The sequence below is a fragment of the Sander lucioperca genome, chromosome 23 (assembly GCF_008315115.2).
Source record: "Sander lucioperca isolate FBNREF2018 chromosome 23, SLUC_FBN_1.2, whole genome shotgun sequence".
Taxonomy (NCBI): Eukaryota; Metazoa; Chordata; class Actinopteri; order Perciformes; family Percidae; genus Sander; species Sander lucioperca.
Window position 1 is genome coordinate 7813403 of NC_050195.1, and position 25141 is coordinate 7838543.

At 40.5% G+C, this 25141-nt stretch overlaps 1 protein-coding gene across 2 annotated transcripts in view; it reads right to left on the reverse strand.

Annotated features, from left to right (window-relative positions):
• gpr158a (G protein-coupled receptor 158a) overlaps positions 1–25141 on the reverse strand; it is a 69854-nt gene that overhangs the window by 19585 nt on the left and 25128 nt on the right. For both annotated transcript variants that reach the window (XM_031297706.2, XM_035998020.1), the window contains exons 3-5: positions 15363–15465; positions 9567–9793; positions 6887–6955 (exon numbers count right to left, since the gene is read on the reverse strand). In XM_031297706.2, the coding sequence (XP_031153566.1) occupies positions 6887–6955; positions 9567–9793; positions 15363–15465 (399 nt within the window). The remainder of the gene's footprint in view (positions 1–6886; positions 6956–9566; positions 9794–15362; positions 15466–25141) is intronic.

Sequence of the window (25141 nt, forward strand, 5' to 3'; positions counted from 1 at the left end):
TTTCATTCTTCACACAACAACTTATGTCACCTTTCATGTGTTCAACATCATGAATGCCTTTGAGGAGTGACTGTCCAGAAGTGTGTGCCATGACCATCATTTGCACAATTCAGTCTTTTTCCTACTTATGACCACAATCCTGCCTTTGATTATGGCCACTCTGCAGTATAAATAATAGCCAGGTTTACCCCATAAACACAGCTAGTGTTAGCGCCTATAACTTAAAAGTCATGAAAACACAAACTCTGCAGTCCCAAAGGCTTCATGTGAGAATTGTAACACACCCACAACAACAAAATATGGCGCCCGACTGGATGCACCACAGAGCATAGACAAATAATTTTGTGCTAGACTGCTTTAGAAAATTAGCTCTTGCTGTAGGGCAAACAGGAGATATTCAACAAATAACACTTAAGAAAAAAGAAAGTGGGCGGATTCTTATATTAAATTAATGAAGTTAGCAAAACAGCACCAAAAACAGCATGGACATGTAATTAACTTGTAATGTAGACAATAAAAATGCAAACGTGTGAGTGCACGGGGGGTCGATGCAGAGGGTGAGAATTTCAGGGATTGATCCTCTTTACCGTGAAGGTCAGGGTCCCACAGGGTACCGATCACATAGGATGTCAGACCTCTCCCTCAATGCTGTGAAATTAATTTACCTCACTCAGTAAAGAGTAAAATACCTGTGGTCTGTTTTTTCTACTGTATATACCCTAATTCTCATTCTCTACCTGACAAACAGTCGACTGTTCTCGAGGACACCCCTAAACATCCACTATTTGTGTTAGCATATTATATGTACAAATTAGTTGAATCTAATAACAGTTTACAGTTTTTATTGCAAGGGCAAGGTTATACACCAAACACATTGTGGAAATCGAAGTATTTACATACATAGTACACATTATCTCTGGCAGTCACCCAGAAATCATAGAAACACAGTTGCAAATTGATCTATTGTTTAGAGTTGTAATTTGGATTCTGGATTTTAATAAACATTTTTTAATATTTGATTATGTTGAAGCCTAAATGGGGTGTTAAGTTAATATTGTTAAACTCTGTTATGTTATACTGTATTATATTATTTTTTGGCCACCTGGGGGCAGCAGAACAAGCTGTAAAAATTACATTGAAATATGCTAAGGTGTTAGCAAACATGCTTATTTACGGATCCAGCAGACACAGAGCAACATTACCATTCATTTTGAGTTGTTTTTTTCTGACCATATGATAAATATAAATCCAATATAAAAGATGGTAACTTAGACCATGTTTGCCATAAACCTTGCAACATTCTGCTTCAAAGATCATACTTCAACTATAGTTTTGTCTTCCTGTTTTGTGTCATAAAGCAATTTTCAGCAAATTGCAGTGTAGATTCTGGTGATTTGTGGCTGCCAATCCTCTCAGAAATGTTTATATTAATTTTGTTAATATCTCTAAGTGAATGTGGTCAGAGCTTTATAAAGTTAAGGTGCTGATGAGTATAACCCAATTTTTTTTTGTGCCTCTGCTAGACTTAATAGAAATTTAAAATTGTGGTTTGACTGCTGAATTATTATTATGGTTGGCAGCTATGACGGCTAAAAGAGCAACCTCATACTAATAAAGCACTTACTGGAATGAAAATGCCAAAATAAAATATCATATATTAGCCATCTGTCAGTAATGCAGTATAAACACATCAGTCTGTAAATTTTAAAGTGACTAAAACCGAAAACGTTAGCCAGTCCAGTCAAAAGAAGAACAGACAACCCTGAATTTCCACCTTTTGTTATCATAGTTTCTCTGGAAACAACCACCAGCTAAAGGGGATAAAAATGACTTTCAGCCATTTAGTGTGTCTGTCTCCATCTGAGTAAAGAATGGGATGGTGCAGCCTCGGGAATAATTCTGTCACAACAAACTCTCGTGCTACTTTTAATGTTTTGACATGAAATAGTGACAGCCATCCGGTCTGCCCATGCCTCACTTATTCTGGTCATCATCTCCTACCCATTCCTGGCCTATTCTTTTTTTCTAATCTACAAAACACCTTCAGTGTGAGAGAGTGGGAGGTGGGAGCAGATAAGAGGTGGGGTGTTGTAATAGCAATGGATCCATTTTTATATGAAAGCCGACACTCACTACCGCATGGGAAGGGCAGCTTTCTGGAGGGAGGTAATGCTTTCTTCTGCTACCGCTGCTCCCTGAGGTGGGCAGAGTGTAAATTACATCCAGCTCACACTCTGCACAGTCAAGACCAGAGTTGGCTAACGCTTGCCTCCCACAATTCCCCTCCCTCCTCATCACCAGTTAAATCCTGAGAGATATTTCCATCTTGCTTGGGCACAAAGGGACGTATCAGAGAGGGAATAGCTTGCCTACATGTGGTGATGCCATCTTTCTTTTTCCAATTTCTCATTTCTATCTGTCTGCATCATGTAGATGGAAGGAACACTCCAGCTGCAGCAGTGCATCCTCAACTTTATATGATTTGGGGAACTCAGAAGGAAGAAGGGAAGCAGGGTATGAAAGGAGGGCTGGAAATGCAAACAGCAACCCTGCAGATCCACTTAAGTCAGATTGAAAGTGTCAGAACAGCTTGGATGGAAGGCAGAGCAGAGCACGGGAGAGAAATGGTTGGCAGACTGTGTTTCATGGCTTGTCAGGTCAGGATACATTATCCCCTGGCCATACTGTTTCTCATTAGCCCCCTGATGTGCTGTGAAGCCCTGCCTGCCTGCCATGCATGGTAGAGCCTCGAGTTGGGCTGAAGTGGCACCTTGTCCTAGCTTGGCACAAAGACAATGCTGGGATTGGACAGGTGGAAAGACAAGGAACAAAAGATGGGGGAATAGCACTCGAAGGTCACTGGTTTCAAAACCGCAAAAGTTTTCTTGAGCAGAGCATGATGCTCTATACTCTGCCCCTAACAAACAAATTGGGTTAACAGGGGGAAGCAGAGTGATGTAATCCATCTCAATATATTTAAATTTTTTTAGGCATGTCTGAATCTGTCAGGTCAGTATCATTACAGAGGTACTGTCCTCATCAGAAAAACAACAGCCTGTGAACTAGGCGTCGAGGTTCTCGACTTGTGTGGACAAAGTAAGACAAAAGTAGCTGATGCTGTTAAAGGTATAGAAGCGCAAAACCTCTCTGTGTGTCTGACGCACCCACCGCTAGCCTAGTTAGCACAGATCCTGGAGGCGCGTCAGACACAGTTACGACACGCACAGAGATGAGAAGGGTATGTATGGACTTATCTTATTAAGTCGGCGTGTTCCTTTAACACTGAGAGCAAACACTATGATAAGTCGTTACAATCAAGATTGGATCATCGTCTCAAACTAGTGACACTAAAAAATTCCACGTAAAATATTATGTCATATTTTGATGTGTAACTACGTTTCTTGTGACAGTAGCCTCAATAGACCACAATGCAATGCAGCTGTTAGACCTGCTGTATTTTCAGTTGCACATTAGCTATACTTTTTCCTCAAATTGCTATAATTGCTATTAAAACAATCACCAATTTAAATAAGAAAGTTTGTATGGATCAAGCAGAAGAAGATCTGGGTAGTTGACATGATCAGTACATACAGCTGAGAAAGAACCACAGAAACTCATCAACTGATCGTTTTATCAAAGGTGAATTTAAAGGAAGGTCTGAACAAGTCATAACTGGGAAGTGCACTACAAAATCATCACATCAAGGAATGCTTAACACAAAAAGTGTCATAATTAAAAACACAGACTTTTTCATATGAGTTAACATTTATGAATGCATAAGCAGCAGAGCAGAAGGCGTGACATGGCTCACAGGGGAGAACGTGCAGGGAGAGAACGACAGCTAATGTGGTCTTTGGGGCAGCCTGCACTGGTGCATACACAGATGGGTAGCAAGTAAAAAAAGAGAAAATAAGACTCATACGCTGTGTTGTTGTAGTGCATGGGGAAGTTGTTCTACTACAGCATTTCCTTCTGTTTTCTACCAATAACCACTTTTTATATACATGCTCAAATTAAAGCAAAGAAGGAGAAAAAGTGGGGAGAAGAGAAGAAATATCACCAGGAAATCAGTGACGAAACATAAACAAGAGTAACCAAAACTGGGGGAAAAAAGGAAAGGCAAAATTAATGTGGAAATGTCATTGTTCCTTTAAGCTATTTTGTGACACATTAGCTACAAATATTGTTACGACAAGTAAAATCATGTTTAATTAACACATTTTTTCCCCCATTACTGTGAAGCACCTATCAGTGTCTTTTGGCAAATTGAGGCCAGGTGGCACCACAACGCCTCTGACTCATTACTCATGTCTGTATTCTTGGCTTGACTGGAGGAGATGGTGGCATCTGAAAAAACAAGTAGGAACGGCAATCGAAACTCTGTTACTTTACTCCATTCTAAGCCTCCCCAGCAGCGTCAATAAGACGCTGCAAAGAGACAAACGCAGAGCTGGTGAGCTAATCCAGGGATCACATTGTGAATCACAAATGCGTGTCCGCTCTCCTCATCTCCACAGCCAGACGGAAATAGCCGGCTTTGGCACTGCCATAATTTTGCCTCTCTCCTTCTGCACTCCCTGTTCCTCCCTCCTCCCCTATCATTTCTAAGCAGGGGGGGCTGAAGTTATTGCATGTGACACTCGGAAGAGAAAAGGGGTGGAATTGAATTACTCCACAAAGCTGAATGCCATGAGAGCAGGGAAAGATGTATCTCCTGCTGCTTAATAATAGTGGAATTATTTAAAATAGAAGCAGCAGCAGCGGCGGAATATTTCTGAATCTATATTTAGATTGGGAGTGATGCGTCTCACCCTCACAGCTCTTCTGTGGGCTTCACAGGGCAGACATGGAAATGCATCAGGGTGGAGATCAATCTAGCGTGCTGCACAGAGCCAAGCAGAAAGATGCTGTTTCCACATGATCGGGCCGACATATTTTATCAAAATAACATCGGCCGTGGTCACAGTGAGCATTTTAGCATAACAGTACAGAATAATCTAATAGAATAATCTAAACTCTAAATAAGGTAGGATTTATAGAGTAAGATACAAAGCAAAGTTCCCTTTGTACTACCTTTTTACAAGCAATCTATTTTTAGCATTCGGCGCCATCACTACACCAGCTGGATACAGGATTAGTATCTACTATTCTTCCATTCACTAACCAATAATCTGACTCACAGCTTGCTTTCACTCTGCAAATTTCAAACATTATTACTTTCCAGAACCTTGTCGCAGCAAATTGCATTGATTAGCCAGCTCTAAATCAGTTGGCATTAATTACATTTACCCTGCACTGCTTCGCTAAGCATATAGCTCCACATGATTGCAACTAAATTGCAATTAACCAATACTCCAAGCACCCAAGAGGAAGATAGATACATGTAAATCAATGGTGTGGGTGTTGAACAGAGTCTGGTCATCTGCAGGAATAATAAGGTACTTCAGAAGTTGGCAAACAACAACAACACTGTACATTCTTTCAATTCTTTGGTACACCAAAGGAAGAAAGAGTCTCAGTCTTACATAAAGCCATTTGCAGTTGATGGTCTTTTTACTAGCAAAACCAAGAGGTCATACGGGGCCAAAGGAAACAATGAAACCAATGCCAAAAGTGAAGATAAAAGAATGCTGTTTTCATTGATTGTTTGCTCTATAATAGGACATCCACTAGCTTTGGCCAATAAATACTTGAAACTCGAAACTTTCTTTGCTTACACTTTGACCTTTTACCACACACTGTTCTGCCTGCAAGACACTATCACAAACTACAACTTTTAAAGCCTGATAGTATGAAAGGTTTTAAGGGTATATATATATATATATATATATATATATATATATATATATATATATATATAAAAAAACAGTGTAATAAATCCTTGAAAGCTTTATGCCCAAATTCATTGTTAGTAGGGCTGGACATTGTGACGATATATATCGTCAACACGGTATGAAACGTCTATCGTATATATTATATTATTTAATTGCAATGTCAAGCAAATATTGTTAATAAAATGATCGTTGCATGTTATGTTTTTCTTAATAAAATGAGAAAAACGATGTACTTTTCATTTGTCAAGTATTTATTTCACATAATAATAGGCTTTACTTGGTTATTACAGACTATTTATTTATTGAATTACCAGAAAATTTGCTATATCGTGATATATGTTATCGAGATGACCTATATCTGGATAAAAGATTTTGGTCATATTGCCTAGCCCTAATTGTAGGGGTCTAATGTTTAAAAATAGTGGCTGGGTAGTTCTAAGATGATGTACTTAAGAATAAATACATACATATTGTGACCGGTTTCGTCGAAAAACGGCCAGAATATGAATTAAGGTCAAATAAAATTTAATGTAGTTTATTCTGTGTGTGAAGGTCTGAATGAGCGCAGTCTGTATAAGGCAGCGTGAGTGGCTGGTCAACAGATGGTAGTGTTGACAGGCTGCTGGGTTCATTGGCCAGCTCTGTGTACAGTTAGCAGGGGGTCACCAACAAGCCCTGGGAAGTTTGTCTCTGCCAGTCCCGTTTTATCACATGCACACCTTGGCTGTGAAAACCCTGCTTATCACAGCTCCATGTGGCTGTCAAAAAAACACACCAGGTATGATTTATGGACTGACCACGCAAACAATCCCGCTCTGTGCCGCTGCTGCAGATATGAAACTTTGTTCTGTTTGAGATGAATGAGCAACAGTTTGAACTGACTGTCAAACTGAATGGCCAACCTGCAGTCAAGGAGAAGATTTTTGCTTTCAGCTCAAAGGAGCATGGCATGAGGATTATCAGCAAACACGGCAAGAAATGAGCGCGCACACACACACACACACACACACACACACACACACACACACACACCTTGAGTGTCTCAGGCTTACCGGAAAGTAGAGAAGCAGAGCTCCACACAGGATGGCCTCCAGTAGGACTAGACCTGATGCTCTGATACTCTGCCAAAAAAGAAAGATACACCATTTATTAAAACTTGTTGGCGACATGTTGGCGACATAAACATGTTGGCGACATAAACTTGTTGCCGACATGTTGGCGACTTGGGGCTGGCGCAACAAGCTGCGAAACACAACGCTGTCATACTACTATTTCCTTATAAAGTTGTTATTTTAACGTGTTAGCAAACAGTTGCTTATTTACACATCCAGCCGACATGGAGCAACATTAGAATTCATTTGGAGCTGTGATTATGGCCACCTGGCAAATTACTCCTCTTTTAGCTCTGTGTTGGTCTCCAGCAACTCCTGAGGGAAATATTTGGCTCTTCAGCAGCTAAATTCTAAAAGTACTATATTTGCTAATGTTGCTGTCTGCTGTTTAATGCTGGAAAGCTAAAGATAAAAATATTGATTACAGCAGCTTTAATTTTAAATTTCAAGGAATGGTAGTCAAGTGTATGTTCAAAACCTCTAAATTGTACTAGAATACTGGCTTTTTTTTGTTTTGTTTTTAACAAAATGGATACAGGGCTGTTCAGAATATAACTCTTAAAACGCCCCTCATATTGTAGCAGGTCTAATCAAGTCTAAAACAGCAGGTTATCATAATGTTCCAGGAGGATTTAAAAGGGGAATGGAGCTTTCTTCTTTGTTGGTTAAAAGAGAACAAAGAACAGTGAAAGCTCTCGCCTCAAGGACTTTTTATAAAAGGGTTCACCTTTTCATGCACTGTCTGTGCTCCGCTTGTGTAAGATATTTAACAAAATATTGTCCTCTAACTGACTAGATGCTTGAGGGAGCTTTCAAAGAGCAGAGTCAAAGTTTGCCACTTATTTAAGAATACATACAAAAGACAACACAAAACACTAGCCACAGCTTTGTAGACCAGATGAGTGTTTATCTCATTTAAGATATATTCAAATATGCAACCCAAATGAAGTAATTTGTTTATGAAAATTAACCATTTTTGATTTATCGCAAAGTCTGTGGGGAGCTTTGAAACTAAGCTCTTAAACTTAGTTTGATAAGATTAAGCGGGATTACATTAGTGGTGTTTAAATGCTGACAAAGCCCTGGAGTATCTCAAACTTTTATCTGCTTTATTAATGAGAGCGATCTTTTGTAGAACTCTGGTTGATATAATGGCTGAGTCTTCAGGTATGTGGGAGATAGAGCAGCTAGATGTTCCCCCGTCAGTAATGTGGTGAATCTTCAGGCTAATCCTTGCACGTCTAATGCTCAAGACAAAGCCTTTAATTAAGCCAATTAATTGACAGTAGCAACTAGAGGCTCAGAGGATTTCAAGTTCGATCAAAAGTTTACTTCGGTAGAAAGTGAACTCAGTAGGCCTAAATAACACAACACAAGGCTTATACAGTGTTTACAGTCACATTTCAAAGTAGTAATTGTACACATACAGTACATACCGAAGAAATTCTGTTATACTGCTCTATGTTCAACTCATTAAGCTTTTTGTATTGCAGGGTAAAATCGTGTATGTTTTGGTAAAAACTGTAGCAATTTGTTGGGAATAAGACTTAAATAGGTAGTAAAAACAGATGCCGAGGTTGAGCAGACAAAAAGTAAGAGAGAACACTCTCAAAGTTTATCCACTGAACATTTAACTCCACACTGTCCACATTCTTTGACTGATTTCTGGGAAATGCATGCACGGAAACATGCAGAAAAAGCAAGGATCTCATCAATTGTCACTTTACTCTATATAATTCCAATAATCTGACAATTTTTGGTGATCTGGATAAAGAAATCTACAATGTTAGCACCATACCACACCACTGAATCTAGAGCTTTTATGAATATCTAGTGCATGAGCTAAATCGGAATCTCCGCTTTGCATAGAGAAAGTTTGGTGTTTGTGAAATGGTTTCATCTTTTGATGATGAAGTGAAAATGTCATCCCCTTTCAAGGTGATGTAGAAAATATATTATTAACTAATGTGATTAAATAAGTGGGCGTCGTTGACACTGTCAGCCAGGTGCGAACCTACGAACCGTATCAATTATTTCTCAATTGGCACATTTCACAATAGAGATTTGATGAAAATATATGATATGAATTAAAACCGGGACAGATTTAGTCTTTATATGCCCACATATTATCACTCAAACTGTGAAACATGAAGCTGTCAGTGGCCCAATGTATAAATTAAAGTAAATTCGCTTTAGTGGTCTCATTTGCACACACTGGTCGCTGTCCAAGTTGCTGATGTTGAGTTGATCTGTGGTGCCTGAGCTGTTTGAAATAAGTTCAAAGCTTTATTGTGACCACCCACATACTGGTGTATTGAACCAGAGGGCTTTGATGACCATAAGACCCAGAAAACATCAAACATGCAACTGATGTGATGTTGTAATTGTGAATTGAATCTGTGGCTTATGTGCTGCTGACAGAACAAATTCCCTAAAAGCTGAATTATATTACTGTGTGGTATCTCAAAGATTTTAATAATGGAAAAATAAAAAAGAAAGCTTAAGCATCTCTGTAGCAATCTCAGTTTAGTCCCGGTAAAAATGCCAAGCTCATTAAATTGTAATACATGGATCAAACTCTGTGAGGGAATGTTTGTTATGAGCATGTAATGACACATACCTTATTCCTGCGAAAGTGGTAGATGAGCACCATGCTAACGAAGACAATCAGCAAGCAGAGGCACTGGAAGGAGAGCACGGCCATGCGAAGGGGGCCGTCCTCTCGTGCCACACAGGGGGTGTCGTCCTTGCAGTAGGCACAGCCCTGCTGGCATGGCAGGCAGTCACTGGAAGACCCCTCGTCCGCATTGGGACCGCTCTCTGCAGCTTTTCCCTTTCTCCCCATCCCTGTCAAAAAGATTGAGAAATAAAGGAGTTAACCATTGACCCAGTAATATTTCTCTTGGCTCATTTGTCATTGGCTTGATAAAGCTTATCAACCTTCTGCAGATATCATTAGTTTTGTGCTCCAAGACAGTGATTCCTAACCAGGGGTGTTATGGGGCAGCAGCCTCCCCAGTTCCTAGAGTGTGTTTTTCCTTTTCCCTTGTGGCCCTGTCTGTGCATATAGGTCAAGGGGCTTGTCACTCAATCACTGGGGGCTCTGCCACTCATCAAGCGCAGCTGCTGCCAATCATCTACTCATCTCACCTGTACAAAAGTCCTGGTTGAACTCACCATCTTCACCAGATCGTTCCATCTATCAGTGTGGTAACTTGGCCAGAAGATAGATTCCAGTCTAAGTTAAGTCTCTGGTCTGTTTGCTTCTAGTTTCAATATTAATTGTTTGTCTGCTCAGACCCTGCTCCACTCTGTCTCAGACCTACTGCACTATCCACCTCAAGACACGTGGCCTGCACCACTAGTGTTTGCTCTGCTGCCTGCTCACCTCCACTCTGTCCCTACCCACCATTCCGATCTGGAGATTACCCTGTCACGGTTTGGTCCCTAAACCAGCTCTCTGAACTCATCTTTGGGCTCATCACTGCCTGCCCGCTCTCTGGACCTCAGTTTCGGTCTTGAAGCCATCCAGCTTCAGTTACTCTCTGCTGCACATTTAACCTTGAGTATTGACTTTTTACATTAAAGACACCTTTAAAGTAGCTGATGACAGAAACTGTCCAAGTTGTTAGCTAAAAGTAATAGACAAAAGTTAAAAAATTGTTAGCTAAAGGTAATGGACAAAACAGTTGAATTGTGTACTAAAATAAATGGATAAGAGGTGAATTGTGTACTAAAATGAATGGATACGCAGTTGAAATGTTTTCTAAAAGTAATGGTTTGAAGGTTGAAATTGTAAGTCAATCTTTGAGAGCACACAGGTATGGATATGTAAGAGCAGAATTACATATGTGCGTGAGGAAGGACAGAATCGTGAGTGTAACAGATGATTTTAACATGCAAGAGTAATAGTGTGTCTGAATCCCTGTTGAAGTATATTGACGAAGTATCACAGTTTGTCATGCAGTTGCTATTTTTACACAAAGTTCATTTCGAATTTGTTCATGTTTCCATACATTTTTAAAATAGAACCAGGTTGTGTCGGAAAAACTATTATTTTCTTAAGTGTCCTTGCTATTGAATTTTCCTCTTGATATGAGACCAGTATTAAAAGATAAAGGAGATAAAGTGCGTCTATGACAGACTGAAGCATCCTGAGTATATATAAGCCTATCCCTCTCTGACCTTACAAAAGATTCATCGACATTGTGTCAACACAAGAAAGATGGATCTATATGTGTGAACATGAAAAGTCAACACTGCAGCACCTTGTTCAGTCGCTGGCATATCATACAAGGCTGATAACTGCGGCTTTCTCGGAAAAAAAACACAGAGACGTGCCAGAACTTAAGACATTTTAATCCCGACAAGGGCAAGACGATGGACGATGGAGAGTCTGATGACCTAGCTGATTGGCTGAAACTATAAAAATCTATGTTTTTGATGCAAGATCTGGGTGAGAAAAAAAGCATTCAATAACTACCACTGAGGTTGAGGTATAAACCAGGCCCTAAAGCACTAACTGCTTCAAAAAGAGCAGCTCTGTTGTCAAATGTGGTCATACAAGACAGCAGTCAATGATAAAAAACCAGGGTAAACTAAGGTAAAAACCAAACAAGGACAGCAAGAAGCTAGTGGACTTGTTATTGGTTTGTATAGAAATCCCCCTGAGAGATGCCCATATGGCTGCATAGATAACGAATAGTGGACTTATACAGAGCTTTTATGGAGGCTCTATTGGAAACAGCCATTGTCTCAGAGATTTGAAGGGATTTTGCCTTTAAAAAGAAACTGGCCTATTTTTCAAAGCTATGACTCTGCACATCATTGATCCCTTCAAAAGGACTACTTATCTCCGTAGCAATGAGTCATATCCTTCAGCTCATTCTCGTTGGCTTGTTGCTCCTACGGTTTACAGACAGTCAGAGGAAACTTCAGCAACTTCTTCCATATATTTACATGCAAGATACACAAAGGAAGATCACTAGGAGACAAAGGGAAGTTAGTTGCACTGGCTTTCTCTGCAAAGGAGTGTCAAGGATGTCCCCTTGTGGATTAACGGGCTTGTTATTGGCCCCATGGTGGGCCAGACTGCAGCAGTACGCCTCGCTAACAGGCTTGCCTCTCCTCTCTATTTTTGTGTTCTCACACACACACACACACACACACACACACACACACACACACACACACAGCGCTTTCATGCAGACTTGCATGCATGAACACGCAAATTCGTGTGCACAACAAACAACACAAACAAGCAGAAGCAGACATAGATATCCAGCTCTCTGAGAAAGAAATTGTGGATCATTTTTTGCTTTTCTGAGCATGAAGGGAAAACATCTTACGGTAAAAAAAATGGGTGCAAAAAGATGGTGAAGCAGGGAGGGAGGGAAATGGGTGAGAAAAGGGGTACAATTGAGATAGACACAGAGGAACATGCTGTACGAGGTTTGTGTGGGATGAGACAGGAGGGAAAGTGGATCAAAATGAAAGTATGAGGGCAGGTGAAAACCACTGGGGTTCTGTGTCTGCAAATGCCTTTTTTTAATTAACTCACAGCAGACAGAATAAAGTAAGTACCATTAAAAAGATATTTCCCATCTTGAACCTGATTAGCCTCCCCAGGTTACTTCATTTTTTAGACAGGGCAGAAACACGTGCCTCTTTCATTGACATAGTTATAAAATGAAGATATTATATAATGTAACAGGTAAAGGCGCTGACACACCAACCCGATTATCGGCCGTTGGACAGTCTGGCGAGGTCAGTGACTCGAGTCTGTTCGGTGTGTTCCGTGCCGTTCGTCAGCCAGAGGAGCTGTCGGCATCCATTTTGGCCTATTTGACATGTTGAAATCGGTGGGTGGGCAGTCGGACTCAATGGCCAATCTGATTGGTGGAGTGCTACCCGGAAATGACGAGCGGGGATGAGCGGGATGAGCGGGACAAACGCCTCTCAAAATCTGCAGAAAATCTTTTAAACTGACCTTTGTCGATCTGAAATTTCTCGCTTAAAATGTTTTCAGAAACACGTTTCGATGAACTATTTTCGTAAAATACGAGATCGTATTCCGAACGAGCCGCCATAATGGTCGGTTTGGAAAAAAAAGGCACTTTTTTGACTGCCTTTTCTGCCGACGGTCGGCCGTCGGGGTTGGTGTTACACAGCCTTTACATAATGTAAGGTGAACTTATGGTTCTTTTGCTAACAGCTGTTGGTCATGATAAATCAACATATATGCAACTTCAGAGCAAACTAATAAACTTGAGCACTCGATGTTACATGATTTCCAAGTGTATAAATCGATTTGTTTAACCTTGATAGAGTGAAAACTGGTATCACTGCAAACAGTAAGTTCCACTGATATCAGCACTATGTTTACAGCAATTTGATTGTTGATGCACAATGCCTCAATCAGGTTGAAAGAGTTAATGCCCAGTCCATAACTTTGTTACCCTTACTCTCCTAAAAATCACTTTGATACGTTGTAAGTGGAAACATCTACACAATAAATGGAAGACATTTACTGTACCATAACTGTGAAATATCATTAAAAAATATTTCTCCACTTTTCTTCTGACTTCTGCATTTTCCAGTCCAAACCTCATCTGACCCCAAATTATAAAGCCATTATGTGATTTTAAATAACACTGTTTTGTATTATGTTTTCAAATGTATACAGGGAGGTCAAATTTAATTCTATAGAAATATTAAATGACCCAATGTGGGATCCCAACCCCAGAAGAGCAAAGTAGCTTCAACAAAAAGAATTGAGACATTTTAAAATGCTCAAGCGTGTTCAGGTTGTTCCAAGGTTAGGGTTTTGGAATTTGCAACTCAAAACAAAAACAGTTTAACAAAATAATCTTAACTCAAGGTCCACAACTTTCATGTACAAAACAAAAAATAATCTAATTCTGTACCAACCAACACATAAGGTACCAACTATGCCTCCACCAAAAAGGATCAAGGTTAGAATGTTCTAATTGTAAACAGAACAAATTCTTCTGATGGGTTGCCCTTAAAGCGTAACTCTCGCCAAAATGCAACCTAGGGTCTTTTTGTGAATGTACCCGAGTCAAACTTTCGTTTAAAAGCATATTTAGGACGGAAGCGTCACTTTTAAGATTTACTGTATTCTCGTTTTTCGGTCAAATGGCCTTTTGAATGGGAGTCCTAGGGGCACTTTTATGCTAGCCTCAAAATAGCTACTTTTAAAACACTAAGAAGGCTCAACACAACATGAAACTTTGCTCAAAGTATCACCAGGGGCTCTATACCTTAACGAAAGCATTGACAACATTGTTTGCTTACACAGAGTTCACTAAAAAGAAAGGTTTTGAGCAACTCACTGTAGCTCTTGTTCTTCCGGTCGCCGTCTATCGAGCCAGTCAAAAATAGTCGAGGGAGGAGAGTAAAGATGGAAAGCTCCAAAAGCTTAGTTCCATATAAATGCACGGATAATTCGTTGTTGTGTCGTTAGTGAAACACAATATTGACCTTGTAGTTGAAAAAGGAGCCTCATATAAGAATGACATTTCCTCCTATGGAGTCTGTTCATTCGCATTCGGAGATCGCCTATTTTGGACTGGGAAAATGGCGGATAGTGTAAACAACAACTGCTAATGTGAGTTGCTCAAAACCTTTTTTAGCAAACTCTGGGTACACAAACAATGTTGTCAATGCTTTCGTTAAGGTATAGAGCCCCTGGTGATACTTTAAGCAAAGTTTCATGTTGTGTCGAGCCTTCTTAGTGTTTTAAAAATAGCTATTTTGAGGCTAGCATAAAAGTGCCCCTAGGACTCCCATTCAAAAGGCCATTTGACCGAAAAACGAGAATACGGTAAATTTTAAAAGGGACGCTTCCGTCCTAATTATGCTTTTAAACGAAAGTTTGACTCGGGTACATTCACAAAAACCCCTAGGTTGCATTTTGGCGACAGTTACGCTTTAAAGATGCAGTAGGTAAGACTTATAAAACTAACTTTCTGTCATATTTGCTGAAACTGACCCTATGTTCCAGTAGAACTACTTGAAGCAGGTAATTAAAAAAAAAAAAAAAATCCGGCTCCTCTGGTACCACCTACAGCCTGTAGTGCGATTTGCAAAAATCCACAGCTTCCTGTTCAGATGCACCAATCAGGGCCAGGGGGGGTGTCTAACTGTGTGTCAATCACTGCTCATGCACACGCATTCATTCTCTCTTGTGGGGGGAGGGGCTTAGGAGACCGTTTGGGCTTTAGCAGAAAGGGGGGAGGGACTGAGAAGTTGTCGATGTTCAAATTCTTTGGCTAAAGCCTGGATCTTCACAATCCTACCTACAGCACCTTTAAAAAGTGACTACTGAAGTCACCTTTCAGGGACCAATCATTCTTATGAAGTATATATCTGAATAGGTTTGTCACCGACTTACTTGTAAAGCCGTTGACAGCCACTCTGTTGGGGTGGTAGAATCCCTTCTTGCAGTGGCACGTGTACTTGTCCAAGACAAATCCATAACCCTGGATCGGCAAACACTGCGAAAAGTCAAAAACATGTACATTAGCCACACAGAGAAGACAGTGGATGCAATTTGAACTTGACTTAATAATAATAAAAAAATAAATTAGACATTTTAGTGAAAAGAATTTTAAACGCGTCATCTTGTAATACCCACTGATAAGACACTAATATAAAAGCAATTGAAATATGTCAATACTAAACCAAAAGTAAAGCCTGTAGCTGGAAATCAGTGAAGAGAACTTGGGATCAAATGTCTTGTGGGAGGGACAAGGGTCTAATTATTTAAGTTGTGAGATTCCTCACCACTCAATATTAAATTAGTGGAGCCACTTCTATTTGATTGAAAGTCTGATAGGAAACAGACTGCGGGCTGCTGAGAAAAAGACAAGGGGCGTCAGGGGGCATCCTTGGCAGACTTTGCCAAATTACAAGATATAATTAATATCTAAATTAAGAACAGACTTATTTGCTTGATTAAATGAAAACCATTAATTCTATGTCTTGTGGGAATGAGATCTTCTCTTCTGCATGAACACATTTGGGTTTGTTTTTCTAAGCAGAGATGATCATGACTTATGAGTCCCAAGAAACGACAAGGGGCCCAGAATAGCAACGGTATTTCAGCTGACACTTGACACGCTACGAAGTGTTTGTGACCTGACTGTGATATCTAGAGGCAAGGCCAGTGGCAGCGTCTAAATGAAGCATCAGTCATCGCGATGCTCTTCACAGCAGACTGGACTCTGCACGTCTTAAGAGGCAGCTATTTCTGACTGTCTCTCAAGGTCCTTGGTAAGGTCTGAATGCTGAGAAAGTAAGCCCTCAGTCAAAGCCTTGGAGAGGCAGGCCAGGGCTCAAAAGCACAAGGTAATTACCAGGTTACAATTCAGTGAACAAGTTCCTCAAACAAATTCCACTGAAGAGACCAGAGCATTTAAAGTGGCACTACACTAAGGTGTTTAACACGGCTCGTCATTTCAGTGGTGACAGTTTTGAAAAGGGTCCTTTTGATCTTAAAACCGTAAACCTGTGTACAGTACTTTGCCACTTATTTAGACTTCAACAAGATATCACACAAGATATCACACTCACAAGACGTCTATTAAAATATTTGCTAATTTCGCTTTTTATAACGGCAGAAAGAAAAGTAAACGAAAAGCTGTTGAACATAGTGGAGCATTTAGCAGCTAAAGTTTGTCTGCTAACACATTGTCATATAAACTTTGTATGAAGATCACACTGTAGTGTATGTAAATGTTGTGTTCAACAGTTTAGCTGTATCCTACTTCTCTTTCGAATAAATGTGAAAAAGCGAGCCAACATGGCAACCACCAAGAATCTACCGAAAGCTAGCGAGCCTCATGTAGCCAAGCAATAGATGGTTGAGATGTTGTGAGCAATCCACACTTATGTTTTGTAAGTTTTATTGTGCGTTTGTGTTTTTAAACCTGCAACAAATATGTAGGTTAGTGTCTCTAAATGACAGCAAGACGTAACTTCACAGTGAACAGTCATATTAACCAACCTGGCCAGTCAAAGATTTTAAAGAGGCAAATCTGACGTTGGTAAATCAGCCTCTCTGAGAATTACAAGCTCACTCAATGCTTAGGAAACAGTTCAGATGACAACGGTTTGATTCAATGCATCCTGATGGCAACAAGTGTACATTTTATTTGGGAAAATTGGAAAAATCTGCAGAATAGATGATCCACTAAATTGGTTTTGATTCAGGCTGCTGAGTTGTGTATCCCTTCATAAATATCTGCTGGTGCAGCTTTAAATGAGCACTGTGGTGCAACATGATTTCATCTCTGATTCTCCAGCAGTTGTCTCCTCAGGACAGGTGGAGCGTGCTGCAGCTACTGTGTTAATATGCCCACCTCACAGAGACACTAGAAGAAACAGCCAGAGACAGGGGTGTGTGTGTGTGTGTGTGTGTGTGTGTGAGCATTCATAAGCGTTATTTTCCGTGTGTGAGAAAGTGAGAGCAAGGAATAGCCCTGGCAGTGCTTCCCACTCCTGCCTGCTGCGGTGATTGATGCGGGGGCTTGGATGTGGAGTATGTTGAACGGTGAAGCAGCTTAGACAGCGCAGCCTGCCTTCCAGTGAAGTTATGTTAAGACAACTGATTGAAGATGATTTCAGGTCCAAAATGAGATGCTTAACATTTGAAAATAACACAAGTTCTGACAAAACATTAAATGAGAATTAAAGGCAACTTAAAGGTACCAATCTATATTTTTTCACCACGAATGCACTATAAACCAATGTTTTGATGATTGGGTGATGCTTGGTTTATAGGTGTCACATTATTCCAATGATTGGCAGATGGCGGTAATGCAAGAAAAGTGGCAATGCACAAGCAAAATGCATGCAGGAAAAAGACTGTAAGCCAGTGGCGGAAAGGGACCAAAAAAATCGACCGGGAAATTTCGTAGACTACCGGCCCTCGTTACCGATAGACTTCCAAACCTGACGAAGAAAAAAAGAGGTGTTTGATGGCTTTATGTCATAGGCTGACCAGGGCTATGCCATTTGGGGAGGGGCCGCTATTTCTGAAAATCCTAGAAATGGTTGTGACCGTTAGTGCTTTCTGATTAGCCTGTGTTTGTATTGAAATAACAGGCTGCTGCGGCCCACCGTACGGTCAGGCCGCCGGATGGTGTTGCTAAGAACTTGCAATGTATAACTATTATCAGACCGGGCCTCGTGGCCTCAAAACACTACCATCCCTACCGGGAAAAGTCCCGACTCTCCCAATTGCCACTCTGCCTCTGATGTAAGCTAGCAAACATGGATGTAAACAATGCTGATTTTTGTTTAGAAAAAAGCTCCACTTTAAGTCCTTAGTCAACAAAATCATATCGTCCGAGATCTGAAGATACGTAAATAAACTTATACTTTAGAGGTGAAACAATTAGTCAATTGAAACTACTTATATTTTCCTTTCTCCAGTAAAATTGCCAAATATATGTCATTTCACATGTCATATATGTGACAGTAAAATAATTATTTTGGGGTTTTGGACAGTTGCTTGGTAAAAAAAGGACAGCTGAAGAAATCACCTATCGCTCGGGAAAATTGTGATGGACATTTTTCACAATTTTGGACATGTCACAGACGAAAGAAATAATAAGTTAATCAAGAAATATGGTCATGGTCTATATATCATTACATTGTTGTGAAATATACAATATATACAGCTAAATCCTCTCTAACTATAAGACAACATACTGCTGTAGTATTTCAAACAGAGCACACATAGGCAGTGACCTACTTCTATTATGAACAACATATGCTAATAATTATGTTTTGTATGTTATGTATTGATAGCGAGCAACTCGAGCAGCCATACTGTTCAATCCATAATGAGCTGAAGGCATCGACTGTGCTGCCAGAGTGCAGAAATCACATCAAATTAACTGATAATTAATTAAGTCTATATGATCGAGAATAATGTGTTTGACTGTACAGAATCTCTAAATAAATGTTTGCCCTCTAAAAACTGTGCTATAATTAAACTGTAAAAAGAAAATAAATGAATACTGAGAAATAAAAAGTTTCTATTCCTGTCACCTACCTGTGAGTGCAGAGATAGGTAAATCTGATGTCTCATTTATTCTTTATGACAGTCACATGTAAAGGAAACACCAAGAGCTTGTATTGTGTGTCTCCAACGCCCCAGGTACCCCCACCAGCACCGCTCCTTATTGTTTACATGGCAGCTGTGGCAGCTGTCAATCACACGCACTCTGACATACTAATTGCGATGGTGATGTGTGTGACCGCAAGCGAGAGGCATTTTATCGAAGTGTGTCACGCTGTCAGGCCAGCATGGTGCATTTATCAAAGGGCCATAGGACACAAAAATAGACACTCGGCCGTTTTTACTTTCTCCCTCTTGCTACCCGGCTTGTGTGCAATTTTTTTTAACGTCAGTGGTGTTTGTCCCGTGGATAGTGATCAATTTATAATTTATTGGAGACCCAAGGGAAATAGGCTTAAATACTATATGGCCAAAAGTATGTGGACACCACAGTCCCATTGTTTACTTTTGGTCTGGGGCTATTTTTCATGATTTGGGCTAGACCCTCAGTTCCATTTAAAGTGGCTATTTGTAATTTTCAGTTTGTGTTGATTCTAGCTGCCGCTTTGGACAAAAGTAGTAGTGTTTTTAACCACACCTGCTGTCGCAGTCACTACACTAATAAAGTGCTTTTCATGCATCTTTTTCTCTATTTTCACTCGTTTGCTGGTACAGGTCATTTATTATCATTAGATGAAAAATTACACCTGCTGTCGCAGTCACTACACTAATAAAGTGCTTTTCATGCATCTTTTTCTCTATTTTCACTCGTTTGCTGGTACAGGTCATTTATTATCATTAGATGAAAAATTACACAGTTTCAGAAACATTAAAAAGTTATATATAGTAACGTTAACGAAAATATTAATGCTACAGCATACAATAATATATGTTTTTGCTGTGTATACTACATTGCCAAGAATGCATTTGTTTGACCCTAACTGACACTACACATTTAAAAGCCCATCAGCAGCCATATTTAATGTCGGTGCTGTGAGAATGAAGACTACCTGATATTGCACAGTGCATGACCTCTGAAGTGTATATTGGACTGTTGTCCATAAATAAGTCTTCTATTTCACTGTAATGGAGAAAATTGTAAGTCAGATTGTGAGAGTGTACTTTTCCTGTAAATTGTACAATATAACCCTTTCGTAAAGGCTCATATTTTTAAAAAAATTGTAAAAACAAAACAAAAATTAAAGCTGCAAGCAGCGATGGACAGGCCCTCGCTCCTCTGCGCGCGTCGGGGTCACCGGCGGTCGCCGCTCCTTGCGACCGTGCATTTGCGCGGCACTCAGACACCGCAAATCGTCACCAATGAAAAGGGAACTCTCTGCTGCGTTCAATGATACCTCACACAAGACTCTACCTTAGATGGTTCAAATGTTATGAAAGGGGGCGTGGCTTAAGCATAGGGGGCGGGCCAAACCATCACCAATGAAGAAGCAACTCTCTGCTGAGTTCAATGACACCTCACACAAGACTCTTCCTTAAATGGGTCACCAGTTATAAAAAGGGGCGTGGCTAAATTATAGGTCAACCCATCACCAATTAAAAAGGAAGTCTCTGCTGAGTTCAATGATACCTCACACAAGGGTCTACCTTAATCGGTTCAAATGTTATGAATGGGGGCGTGGCTTAAGCATAGGGGGCGGGGCAAAACATCACCAATGAAGAAGTAACTCTCTGCTGAGTTCATTGATACCTCACACAATGGTCAACCTTAAATTGTTCAAATGTTATGAAAGGGGGCGTGGCTTAAGCATAGGGGGCGGGCCAAACGATCACCAATGAAGAAGGAACTCTCTGCTGAGTTCAATGACACCTCACACAAGACCCTACCTTAAACGGTTCAAATGTTATGAAAGGGGGCGTGGCTTAAGCATAGGGGGCGGGCCAAACGATCACCAATGAAGGAACTCTCTGCTGAGTTCAATGACACCTCACACAAGACTCTACCTTAAACGGTACAAATGTTATGAAAGGGGGCGTGGCCTGAGTAAATGGGCGTGGTTATATTATAGGGGCCGGCTCATTATCACATGTAGACCACACATTCTAAGTTTCATGTAAATCGGATGATGTTTGTCATATAAGGCGCATTTCCTGTTGCCAGCGGGGGGCGCTATGACCAAAAGTCAAATATGGCCTGTAGGTGTCCTCAGGCCTGGACCCTTGTCAATCTTGAGAATTTTCGGGCAGATACGACAACGTACACTCAAGTTACAACAATTTATTTGTTCATCGCTCAACACTCAAAACGGCCGCCACGCCCACACCGTCAGACGAAAAGTTTTTCTTTTAATAACTTTTCATCTTTAAGGTGTTGGGATGATAGAGACCAAGTTTGAAGTACATCGGATGAAATCTCTAGGAGGAGTTCGTTAAAGTATAGCACCTTGACTTTTAGGCCTACTTCCTGTTGCCACTAGGGGGCGCTATGACTTTAAGTAAATATCGGCCTTTATTTGTCCTCAGGGTTGGACTCTTATGAATCCTGAAAAGTTTCGAGCCAATCGGACAATGTACACTCGAGTTACACCCACTTCCTGTTTCGGCGGCGAAACGCACAAAATGGCCGCCCCGCCACGGCCATGCCCTATGACGAAAAGTTTTTTTTTTTAACAACTTTTCATCTTTAATGTCTTAAGATGGTACAGACCGAATTTGAAGTTGATCGGATGAAATCTGTAGGAGGAGTTCGTTAAAGTACGACATGTGGAAATGGCCAAAATCGCACTAATTTCGAACTTTGAAATCAAAATGGCGGACTTCCTGTTGGGCTTAGGGTATGGCTTCAATGACGTTTTTTGTACATCTTGACATGTTACATATGTGTACCAAGTTTCGTGAGTCTACGTTAAACGCACTGCAGGGGCTCAATTTTTTTAACATTGTAGGGGGCGCTAGCGAGCCATTTTTGCGCGCATATTCCCGAAACCCTTAAAATACGTAAATTTTCACCAGACTTGATGCGACCGCCAAATTTGGTGAGTTTTTGAATATGTTAAGCCCCTCAAAAAGCCAATTTATTTGCCGGGAAAATAATTCCTTCAGTTTCAATAGGGCCTTCGCCGCTGTCGGCGCTCGGGCCCTAACAAGTGTTTCTTGCAATGCAAATCATGTTTCATGCCTGAGCGGATATGTTTTGATACCACAAGATAAAAAAAATTAAATTCAAAAATGAGAAGAGCATGCGAAGTACGTCTTGTTTTAAGCACAATACAGTGTAAATACTGGTGCTACCAAGACAGTAAGGACCTCAATAACTTTTAAGATATATTCAGACTATAAATTCACTATAACTGCATATATACTGAACATCATTGTATTAATTTGTGCACTCCCTGCATACAAATGTACACATACACACTACATACTCTTCCTCCTGACATCAAAAATAGCAATTCTCCTCCTTCACCTTTCTGTAACATGAAGCATGGGAATAAAAAACAACTCTAAGAGTATAGCACTAATTGATGCGAAGGCCAGTTGTCTTCCACCTGACCAGGAAACCAGGAACTAGCTTAATTCATATCAGCTAATTAAGGCCTGCCGAGGACTCTCGCTCTCTTTGAAATAAGCCCACGCTCTTCCGGTCCAGCACAGTACCTAATCAACCACTAATAGGCCTCTGTAGATATTTGTAATGATCCTACAGAGTGCATAAACCTTTAGGAAAGCTTATTGTCCAATAATTACAGATTGAAATATAGAATGCACAAAAAGGAGGCACAGACAGGCACACTGCCAGCTCAGGATGTGTATGAAGGCAGTAGGGAAATTAGACTGTGTATGTTTTACCTGGTCTATTAAACAATGAAGTATAATGTATTTTGTGGCTTTGGAGGAACTTTGTCAAGTCTAAGAAAAAAAAACACCAGGGTTATCTCGCCTTGGACTTGCAGAGGTATTGACCAGGCATGGAGGGCTTAACAAAGAGACACTATCAAGTTGCATTTATGGATGTAAAGGATCCAGGGCTTTTGGAGTTTGACCCATTTTGAGGACTAAAAGTTGGGCCTGTGTTGACCGTTCTCTTTTTACTCATCTCTTGCAAGTTCCTTGGCCTAATGGGGGATAAATTGCTGGAATGCCCCTTCAATTTGTACTAATGGCAAGAGCCTTGAAGCCAAAACCTGATGGGATGTTCAGTAGCCCTCTTAACACTTTTAGTTTTTATTTGGGTGGGTTGCACTTCAAGCTCTTTTCTTTCGAGTTTGGATGCACTTATTGGAAGTCCTTTTGGACTAAAGCTTCTGCCAAAAAAGTGTTATCTAATGTACTGAAATGGGATCCAATAGGCTTGATTCAGGCGAGGTGAGATCCCTCTTTTCAGGCTTGATAGACATGGAATAGTTATTGTGTTTAGAGAGTAACATGCAGCAGTAGTAGATTTACAACATAGAGAAAAGTATTTTTTTAGTTTTTAAAAATTACAATATTAAGTCAATAAAAAAGTCAGGTACAATTTCACACACACTCTAACCCCACCCTCTGACTTTTTGGCTGTCATTGAGAAAATAAAGGGCACAATATACATTTGGCTCACTAGTCACATAATGCTTCATGATGAATAGGTACATACGTTAGAGCAGCAAGCCTGAAAAGTGAACTAGAGGTTGTGTGTAGTGCTGTGCATGAGAGAGCAAAAGATACAGAGAGGAAAAAAGAATGAGTTATGACATCAGTATCTTTCCTTCAAGCCGGCTTCATGCTAAAAAAATGTTTAGCTGTTAGGCATTGACTGGGCTAAATTGGCGCTGGGTCTGGCTCAGAACACAATTTCAACCCTGTGCATTACTCTAACTCAGACACACAAAGAGACACGGCAGAGAGCTCGATGGCTGTGGCTCTGTGCTCAGAGGGACAGCTAGACAGTCAGCCGGCCTTTAAACGAGGTCAACTAGCACGAGTTAACCGGAGCAGAGCTGCCCGGACAGCGGGGCCTTGCTTTGGGTGCAGTCCAAAGACCAAAGCCTAAACACCAGTGAGATAAACACTCTGGCCAAGACGGAGCTTCACACTGCCATCAGGCTGGGACTAGTAAACACACAACAGCCACCACTGGGATGTTGCTGTCATAATCACATTCACAGCTTATGTAAGTATCAAAGTGAATATTTATTCCACGTTTACACGGTAAAATGCACAGTATTGTTTACTCTTGCAACTTGCAACGGAGTGTCCTGCAAACAGATATACAGACATAGCACATGTACACACACTTGTATACATGAGCACACAAAACAAGGACAGTGAGTACTAAGAGATCAGGCATACACAAAGGTTTCTGACAACCTCAAAGCAGCCCCCAGGGACAACGGGTACAAATAGTTTCATGGGTAATGAAATATACTGTAACTGCAACAGTTCTGCCTTACTTGAAATCCCTGTCATCCTAATTTGTAGCTTGAAAGTGATTCAAGGAAGCCTATTTTTTTAGTTTTAAGTGGCCAATGTTGAAAAACTATACTAGATAATAAGCATTTCAGTATAGGGAAAAAAAATACTTGTTCTTTAATGACATGTTTGAATCCAAAATTCTGTTTATTTGCACAACAGCTGATAAAGTTCACTGTCCTGTCTGACCCGCTGCAGGCCATCAATGTTATCGTCAGCAATTCAAAGTGGTTGTGCTAAATAGATAAACATTTAAGGCCCAGCACACAGAGCCGACGGCCAAACGTTGGCAGAAAAGGCAGTTGGGCTGATCAGTCTCCCCAAATTGGTCAAAAAAGTGCCTCGGAACACACCAAAGTGATGAGACGTAATACGTCTCCATAACAGCAGGCAGCGCTAATCTGTATTGTCGCCCTAAATGAAAACCGGCAGCTGATTGGACGAACGCATCACGTGGGTCTGGTTTCTCCGGAAATTCAAAGCCAGACTGTCATGGCGGCTTGTTCAGAATACGATCTCATATTGTACTAAAATAGTTCACCGAAACGTGTTTCTGAAAACATTTTAAGCAAGAAATAGGCCATGCAGTTGTCTTCATTTCAGATCAACAAAGGTCAGTTTAAAAGATTTTCGTCAGATTTTGAGAGACTCCGCTCCCCAGATTTTGAGAGACTCCGCTCCCCGTTTCCGGGTTATCA